The sequence below is a fragment of the Simochromis diagramma genome, unplaced genomic scaffold (genome assembly GCF_900408965.1).
Source record: "Simochromis diagramma unplaced genomic scaffold, fSimDia1.1 OVJJ01000402.1, whole genome shotgun sequence".
NCBI classification, from domain to species: Eukaryota; Metazoa; Chordata; class Actinopteri; order Cichliformes; family Cichlidae; genus Simochromis; species Simochromis diagramma.
In genome coordinates, this window is record NW_024386972.1 from 4711729 (window position 1) to 4721735 (window position 10007).

Below are 10007 nucleotides of genomic sequence, written 5' to 3' on the forward strand. Positions count from 1 at the left end.
TGCTTTGTCCAAAGGAAACAGCTTGTGATCAGCAGCAATCCTAGGTAGTGAAAAACCTCCATGTTAAAACAACAGTTCAGCAGGGGGTTATGTACTGTATTGTTTCTTGGCTGGGATAAGTGACTTCCTGGAGTCTTTGCATGTTGACTGGTAAATAGTCCTGGCCAAGAAATCTCCGCAAGTTTTACAGGTGGTGAAAGTTGATTTGGGCAAAGCAAAAGCAGCTTTTTCCCCTTTCCAATCTTTATGCTTAGCTAAGCTATCCAGCTTCTGGGGGCAGCTTCCCAGTTTGGATTTTGGAAGGCAGAGACTCCCTCTCCACCTTCCCTTATCCCTTAAGAATGCTGCTTCAGGCATGCATTTATATGCCACCACTGCTTGTCATTACATTTTGTCTTCTCTCTCCTAAAGTTAGTTTTTTTTGTCTCAGTCTCTATTTGTTCTCCCTTTCCCCCCACTTCTCTTTCTGCTTAACCCCCCATTCAGCCATGGCAGATGATGACCCCGTTGAGCTTGGTTCTGCTGTGTAAATAAAGCATGTGGTAAAGCATGTAGCATGTGGTATGAATCTTCTCATGTAACTCTGAGTGCAAATGGAATAAACTTGCTATTGACACCTCCCCTCCACCAAAAAACAAAAAACAAAAATATAAATTAATTAAAATGATTTGCCTGTTCTCCAATTCAAGGTCATCTTCTTGGGCAGCACTGCACCATGTATAACGTTGATGCTTTCGGGGTGATCGTGGCTCAAGAGTTGGGAGTTCGCCTTGTAATTGGAAGGTTGCCGGTTTGAGCCCCGGTTTGGACAGTCTCGGTCGTTGTGTCCCTGGGCGAGACACTTCACCCGTTGCCTACTGGTGGTGGTCAGAGGGCCCGGTGGCGCCAGTGTCTGGCAGCCTCGCCTCTGTCAGTGCGCCCCAGGGTGGCTGTGGCTACAATGTACAATCACCAGTGTGTGAATGTGTGCGTGAATGGTTGGATGACTGGATGTGTAAAGCGCTTTGGGGTCCTTAGGGACTAGAAAAGCGCTATATAAATACAGGCATTTACCATTTTACCCTGCTATTTTCAGATCTCCCTGTGAAAGTCCCCTATTAAACACTTTTCACTTCTCTGTCAGGGATTTCATCATGGATCTACAACTTGCGCACAACACAACAGACATCAACGTCTGGGTAAAACTAACCCACCTGTCACGTCAGGGATCATCACTGGTGATCAGCGCTGGTTCTCCTGCTACAACCATGAGACCAAACAGCAGACTTCTTTACTAGAAAAGCCGGATATCTGGTGCATAAGATTAAAAGCACAGCCGGGAGCGTGCTTATTAAGACATGCACTGTTATTTCATCCCCCAGGGTCAAACGGTCAATATGGAGTTCTACCCAAAGGACTGAGTTATTTTCTATCGGGTGCTTTGAAAAACACAGTATTGTAGCCAAAAAATACCTTTGCTCATCAGCTGCCTTATATATCAGATATGCCTCCCTGTGACTGTCTTTTCCCAAAAATAAAAATTCACGTTTGACACCCCAGGTTTTGACACGCTAAAGGAGGTCCAGAGTGCGAGTGGTCAGAAGCTGTAGTGGAAGTGGGCAAGCACTGCCCTAAGAGCAATTAGCCAAATTTAAGTCAGGTGTTTTGTAGTCAAAAAACATTGTGATTGCACCTCATGGCATTTAAAATGTTGTTTTAAAACCCAGGTTCTCCCTATTTCTTTCTCTCTCATTAAATTTTAGCTGTCAAGGTAATACAGAACTGCATACCTGTTAGTGTAGTCAAAGCTATAAAAACAATACTATTATTATTAAACTTGTAAAACTGACTAAATAAATAATGAAGGGGTTGATTTCGTGATGACTAGTTATTCAGACAACTTTTTTTTTTTCCAAAAAAAGGCTTGATTACACTCGAGAAATGCTGAACTTAAAGATTTGCTTTTATTGGTTCAGGGTTGTAAGGTAATTTCCTAATGCCAGTATATATTTCCAAATGCTACATCACAGACAAGGTTTCTTGTTCCTGACTATATGCTGGAAGTGTGGCATATGTCCTTCATTTCATGTGCATAAAGCTGAGGTGGTTACATCATGCTGCAAAACAAATATACTGGCACTGGGGGTAATGGTGCGTCTAGCTTCATTTTCCAGCACTGCAGTCATGTCTGCCTCTCTCTGCGCTGGCTCCAGGAGGGCCTAGCAGCTTAACAAGCCTCTTGGGGACCCAGACAGCAGAGAGGAGATGATTTTACCTCAGGACACAGTCTGACAGACCCATACGCACAAGCACGCATGCACACACACATACACACAACACAAAACACACGCTGGGCAGTCAAACAAGTGGATTTAAAAATGCACATTCACGAGGCTTCAGATACAGTTTATACACCCACACAAAAACTCATATTCCTTGTTGCCTAGGCTTACTTTGTAGCTATGCGTGCAGCAGGGGGTTCCTCTTGTATGTTCAGGCCTTTCAATACAACACCACAGCTCTATAATCCACCACCTAAAGCTTAATAATCACTGCAGTTCATGCTGTAAAATTGGCTGCTTTTTAACAGGCGTGACAGGATGGAAACCATTCAATCCCCTGCGGTAATCTAACTTGAGTTCAGATGTTTAGAGATTCTCCTTAACCATAAGTCACATAACAGACACTCCTACACAAACCAACCACAGCTCGCAGAGAGGCCAGAGTAAAGCAGTAATTTCATTTACATCCACTGGATGAATGTTTGCTGCTGAGGTCAACATTCATAGACTGGTTACTGTAGTATCTGACATGTGCGGCGTGCCAGCAGAAAATTATAGCAATCAATAGGCACTGATCGCCGATAGGTGCTAGGGTTTGCTAAGAACAGCAAGATTAGGCGGTCAATGAAGACAGAAGGAAAAACATAAAAGTGAGGATTTATTTTCCAAAGGAAAGCAACAAGGAGATGCACTTAGCAAGAATTTCATTCTGTGCAGGTCAAAAGAAATGCAGATTTTGAGGTTAAACCCAGGCTAAACCTGTATTCTAAAAATGCTCACTTTTGACCAAATTGAGGTCACTTTAAACCTCAATATGTAGACCATCAAACCAGGATTTTGGTTCAGCGCAGCTCCAAATATAAAGAATCATCATCACACCCAGTTGACACCCAGTCAAAGTTAATTTACAGCAAAATCTGGAGGCCTGCTTGTACGTACTGAAAGTAGCTCTTGAAACAACAAAAACTGGCGCGAAGGTAGAGAGAAGAGCAGTGCAGGAAAATGTGAGTCGGGAGTGCAAAAAAAGTTTAAGATGGGTACATACACAAAACTTTACCTTCACAGATTCGGTCCAGTCGCTGTCTCTTCACTTTGTGTTTGTCAGTCAGGGACATGGCGTCAAACGCGGCACAGCACAGGACGGCAGGGCTCGGCTCCGCACAGCAGGGTATCTCTCCTCCTGAGCCACCAATACTGACAAGGTTCAGACTCCTAGTGCACTGTCAGCACTACTCCCCGGGGCATACCGCCTCGGCACATACACCTACACAAAAGGCACAAACACAAAGAAACTTGGTTTAAAGCAACGCGGGCGCACACAGACACACACACACACACGTAGTTACTGTATATACACACATCATTGATGTAAAAGCACCAAAAAAATCTCTGACACAGGAATGCATTAAAGAGGCCTTGACTACAAAGTCCCACAGCCTCTTCTTCACAAAGAGTCTGGGAAGCTGCAGGCAATAGATATACAGGAAATCAGTGAATCACACAGCTTCACACACATGCACTCAGACACTGCTGGTGACAAAGTGCTCCATTTGCTCTAAAAAGTGACAAAACTTCAGTGCTCTAAAAGCTCCACTTTTCCCCTGTTTGAAGTGTGTTTTCTTTCCTTGACAAATACTCATGTGAAGCTCCATCTAACTTGTCACTCATCACATTTCTTATTGATCACTGTGACATTTGAGGTATCTCAACTCAGTCTACTTCTTCCCTTTTTTTGCCGTGAAAGTTTTTCAAAACAAAGCAAGCGCAGAAATGCTCAGCCTGACGACAGTCGATGTGAAGGAAGCTGATAAGACTGGAGAGGAGAAATTTATCATCTGATAAAGTGATGTGTCGAACCTGAAGATGGACTGTCATGTAATGACACGTTCAGACCAATAGAGGGTAGTTAGAATCTACCCAGAGAGAAACACATGTTCACATCCACACAATATGAAGCCAGATGATTACTGAACTTCAAATAACTTTAGCTTGGCCACGATTTGGCCTTGCACACATAATCACAGTTGCCATTTCAGATAAAGAGAAGTTTGTAACTTTGAGCTGTCTGAAAATGTAACCCGACAAAGCCTTTTTAATTCACTATCACTCACAGACATGCAGGCAATTATTTGTACAATTGCATCTTTGTTACAAAGGAAAGCGGGGAAAAGCATCTGAGTCAAATGGAACTAAATTATTGCAGCACAACAGGGATTAAACGTTCTCTCTCTCAAAACACTCATATCCCACATTGTGCTCATCCAGGACCAGAGCCTGAGGCGCCTTTGCTCTCACAAAGTGCTGAGATCACTGAAATATCTCTTTGTGTCAGAAAGCATCACAGCAAAGTCATTACACAAAGTCTTCATCGCTCCTGTGTGGTCAAATATCGAGGGTAAAAAACACGAGATGGGTGAGAAGGTAAAGATTTCATATGTTGTGGATCTGAGCCGACCTGTGCTATTCATCAGAACTGGCTATTCAAATGTGAAACTACATGCTACTGTGGGTGGTGCTGAAATGTGACATTATCAGGACACCACTGCACATACCATGCAGAGCTATCACACCAGGAGGTATACAGACTTGTATGCAGCCTTTCCTTGAGGAAAAAATCCTCCACACGTTCCTATTTAAGCATATATTGCCACACCATTTTGTCCCCTCTAAAACTGCCGTTTTCTGTTTATCAGCCTCCTTTAATGATTTCAGTTCTTTCCCTTTATGGACTTATGGGAAACCTAAATGCTTAAAGATCTTTAGCAGGTCATAAATGCAACAACATACAACCTGAGACCGTCAACATGGATAAAGAAGGGCCCATTAAAAAGAAAAATCAAAGAAATCCCTGCAGAGGTGGAAAAGGCTAATCATTTTCCTGTTACGCTGAGTAATCTTTAAGTTACTGTCATGGCAGAGAAAAGAATGATTTTGACGAGAGGAAGCCGCACACAAGGTTACTTCCAGGGTGCCTTTTTAACAATATGGTACCCCGGCTGGAGTATGTTAACTGCTGCTGGAAGGCCTCACCCTGTTACTTCATTTCAGTCTCCTCTCAGTCCCTCCTCCCTCTCCCCTTTCATCTGTCCATCTCTCTGTAGTGCCGCTGCCTCTGAGGTCTCTCGCACAGAGTTATCAATCACCGGCCCTTGTTCCAGGGCCATCCACTTATGTGTGTGTGTGACATAAAGAGTGAGAGCGACAGAGAGGGTGGGAAGTTGAGAAAAGGAGGATTCACAGAAGCTAACAAGACCCGCACAGAGGCCAAATCTTCCCCATCTTTATGCCTGTTTCTTTTCTGTTAGACAGTCAACTATAAGCAGTGGTCTGAGAACTGTTTCATTTTCAAAAAAAAAAAAGAAAAACTCACACGAATCAAGAGTTCAATTTCTCAATACTATAAAAGAAAAAGTGAAACAAGCCTGACAGTGCAGCCAGCAGTGCATGAGAGGGTATTTAGGCAGGAATTTTGCACACTCAATTCAAACACAAAGGTCATATACATGAATCTTAATATTTAAGAGCTATTAAAAGTCAGATGATCGATAAAACTCCCCCGCTTGCGTGGCCACAGCTCACTGAAAGGGAAACATTTGCGCGCGAGACACCAAAACATTAAATGAACGAATCCATATCTGTGACAGCCGGCTCTGTCTCCCAAGGATGGCTTCACCCGTGAGCACAATCACAGTCTGCAAACTCTGCTCAATGTCAGGGGCACACAGAGATCCCTGTCAGAGTATGTATGGTACGCAGATGTGGGGGAAGGGCAGTCAGTTAGCGGGGGTTTCGAACGCAGCACAAAGACAAACAGTCTCAAATGACTGATCTCGTTGTAAAGTGATTTATGACAGAAGAAAACACCAACAAATCAATAAGAAAAGGCCGTCTGAGAAAGTATTAGGACCCCTTCATTTTTTCACACCTTCTAGTATTATTACAACTGAAATCGAGAGATTGTTTGCTAAGCTTAAGCATATTTTTAAAGTTTTATGCAGCTGCTGGGTGCTGAACTTTTGAAGTTTTAACCTATAATCCATTATTATTTTCTCGACTTAAATTAAATTTTTTATTCAATGTTATTCTTTTATCTGGCTCATGTTATATTAATTTATTAATGTATCGGTTTAACAAAGTTAAAGGTTACGTGTTTTTATCACACATATGTGAATAAAAAAGTAACACATATGCCGCCATAGATATGTTTAGTGGTTTTAATACCATTTAACTTCCTGAGTTGGCACTGACATAGGGGGCGTGTCTAAGCTTAATCTATGTGCAGCGGTGCAGCGATCAAGCACAACGTTAAAGACACAGACATGTGAAGTCAATAACTCTGATCATCTTCCTAGAAGGACTCTTTGGTCCTCGTGTGGCTATTAACCTTCACATTTATATGGAGGCATATGTGAGGTTACAACAGAGAGCAGGTGAACAGTTTATAGACACCGCATGTTGCTGATGACAAGTCATCGAATTGAGCAATAATGCAGGTGGTATAATGGAGATTCGGATCTGTGCAATTCTGGTTTTAGTTATCAGAAAGATGTATATCAGATCAGGAAGTCAATAGCCATGTGACTCTCTAAGCCAATCGTCTGCCAAACATATGACCTCTATTTCCTTTAATGCACTGAGGAAGACCACAAGGCTGAGACATAAAGTAAGTGACATCATTTGGTTTTGTGGCTTTGTTTGACCTTTTTTTTTAAGGCAGAAGAAACTGTTAGGTGATCTTGTGATTGGCATTTTGCGCTCTACTTTGATCTTTTATTCACCGAACAATTAATTAACACATCAGAAACCCAACATATACAGTCATCAATAATGAAAGCATTAATTCTATTCTGTCCTGGTTATTCTCCACCCAACATTGTGACTTTAACCATAGGAGGATGTGAAAAAAAATAATAATCCAAATTAAATTCATTTGTTGCAGCATCATCTTGTAATGCGATGAAATTTAATGATGATGAAATAAGAAAATAATTTTGCTTTGGTAAATAGATATGAGCAACGTCCCTGACCGACTTTCATTAGATAGCAATAATTACATGCTTTATCAGACAGGGTGGGGGTGTACAGACTGAGCAAAGGCAATCTCACACTGTCAAATGAGTCACTCGAGTTACAGCATCACTTCATGTGTTGACACAGATCAGTGTGATTAGAAAAGCTTTAAAAACAGAGCACACAGGATGTTTTATTTTAAGAAAGACAGAAATATATTTAGACAGGCGGGAGTAGTTAAAAAGCTAAACTGAAAGCTAAACTGAAGGTTGGACGGTATGAGAGTGTCTGAGGATGAGTTTGGGAGATTGAATAATTAAAAAGGTCAGGCTACCTGCCTGCTGCGTGTCGCTTCACACACGCCGGCATGCACACTCGCGGTTCTAAGAGAGACGCAACGCACAGTAGGACAAAGACTGAAGAGAGACATCATTTGGGGGAATGATCATTTTCCCTAGAACACAGTGCAGTTTGTGAACTAATTGGGTGAATCCATAATTAATTTGCTGACATTAAGCCTTGGGGTCTGCTCCAGTAAGGCTTTACTTTCTAAGGATTTGAGCAAGTGCTAGTGAAGCCCTGGGCTTGCTGCTGAAGGGGGAGTCTCTTTTTTCTTCACCAGACAGGTTCTGACATTTATATATCTAACGGTGATACATTTCCACAAACGTCAGTTAATGCCCGACAGCGTGGGGATTCATTTATTGGGGATTTTCTCAATGAAACATTTAAGTGATAGATAAATCCGGAAAATCCACACTCAGCATGTTTCCAATCCACATCAAAAGCAAACAGGCCTAGGTTTTATTTCTCAGGGTCAAAACATGAGAGTTTTCAGCCACTGACAATTGCATACACTGACTCTTAATGCTTAGACTAAAATATGATAGCTGCTGAGACTTCTGCTTGATTATTCTAAAACAACAAGTTGCACTTTTTGTCTAATTTGTCGGTCAATATAACTCACTGGATGCTTCAGATTAGGGCTGTTCGATATAACGATATATATCGGATAACGATATAAAAACGTCTATGTTTCATTTTACGCTATCGTTTGTTTCGCGGTGTCTCAAAATAAACTGTTTATGGCAACATTTTTTCTCAGTTTTGATGGTCACTGCAGTGGCTATATTAATTTCTTAAAGTTCTCTCTTTCTCTTATATTTTAATATAACCACACTAGGGATGGACAAGCGCCTGTTTTTATGTGTTGTCGTTAGCAACAACGACGGTAACACCATCGCGTGTCCGCTTGTTTATGTACCACATAAACCTTTCACAATAAAGCTCAAGATCCTGTTGAGACTTTTCAAAATAAACTGAATCACGTGAAAGAGCAGATTATTTACGGATAAGAAGTAAAAAACAGAGCCGCCAGGTGCTAAAAAATAAACCTTAGACTCAAACGTTAGAACAGGCTTTTCCCCGCAGCGCGCCGTGTAATAAATACTCACGAAGAAAACAGCGGCTGTTACAACTTATGTCTAAAAATGTATAGTTTCATGCATCGGTTAAAACACTCGACTCCAGCTACATGACGCGCAGCTGGAAACACTTCCCACAAGACGAGCTGCCCGAGATTCACATAATTTACAGAAAATGTTACATTTTTATATCGTTATCGGGATGATAGAATTCTTATATCGGGATATGAGATTTTGGTCATATCGCACAGCCCTACTTCAGATATAACAGTTGTACCTGTTTAACTGTTTGTTAATGCAGATTATCTAATCAGCCAATCAATGGCAGCAGCTTGATGGCTTTACGCATGTAGACATGACAAAGATGACACGCTTTAGTTCAAACTGAGCATCAGATTGGGAAGAATACCCAGACTGCTTCAAGCTAACATGAAGGAAACAGCTATTCAAATAATCATTGGCTACAACCAGACTATGCAGACGAGCGTGTAATGTTGTGGGGGATCATTTCTTGGGAAACCACAGCCTCCTTACTATCAATCAATCAACATATAACTGCAACAGCCTTCCTAAGTATCGCTGCTGAACATGACCACACAGTACCCATCCTCTGATGGCTGCTTCCAACAAGATAACACACCATGTCACAAAACTCCAATCATTTCAAAATGGCTAACTGAATATGACAATGAGGTCACTGTTTTCAAATGGCCTCCCCAGTCACCAGATCTCAATAGAGCATGTGATGCTATCATGTCAATATTAGGGGTGGGGGAAAAAAATCGATACTGTGTAGTATCGTGATATTTTGTTTGCTAATAATGTATCGATACAGGGACAGCAGAAATCGATATTTTGTTACAAACAATTTTTTCGTGGACTGGAACATGCTCTGACTTCAGAGCATGTTGATCAGCTTCTTTTTCTGAGCAAGAACCCTGACATTCCTTCACTGTCCAAATGTGTTTAACTTTTTTTTTGGCAGCAATAAACATGACAGTTTACTTATTTTAATTTAAGACATGTTTTATTTTAATTAAGTTTAAAACTTTTTTTATTTAATGTAAAATTATATTTTGTTTTAATTTACTTTCAAATTCTTCAGTTGCTGAATGGGCTGCATAGTTTTCATAAATTGCATAGTTCAGAATAGCTATAATTGTACCAGATGGTTGCATTCAGTTAAGTTGGACTAGACTGTAATACAAACCGTTCAGTTTGTCAACAATAAAACTGACTGAAATGAGAGAAAGACTGAGTGTGAGACTTTGATATTAGATAAAATTAATAGTGATAAAGTTTACCTTTATGT

General features: G+C 41.1%; 1 protein-coding gene across 7 annotated transcripts in view; it reads right to left on the reverse strand.

The window, feature by feature from the left end:
* The window catches only part of LOC120738090 (C-terminal-binding protein 2), a 95092-nt gene that overhangs the window by 49745 nt on the left and 35340 nt on the right, over positions 1 to 10007 (reverse strand). For 4 of the 7 annotated variants that reach the window (XM_040039143.1, XM_040039144.1, XM_040039149.1 and 1 more), the window contains exon 2: positions 3307 to 3525. In XM_040039143.1, the coding sequence (XP_039895077.1) occupies positions 3307 to 3376 (70 nt within the window). In that variant the 5' untranslated portion in view covers positions 3377 to 3525. Of the gene's footprint in view, positions 1 to 3306; positions 3526 to 10007 lie in introns of those variants that run through there. The other 3 variants (XM_040039146.1, XM_040039145.1, XM_040039142.1) reach the window with 2 other exon arrangements.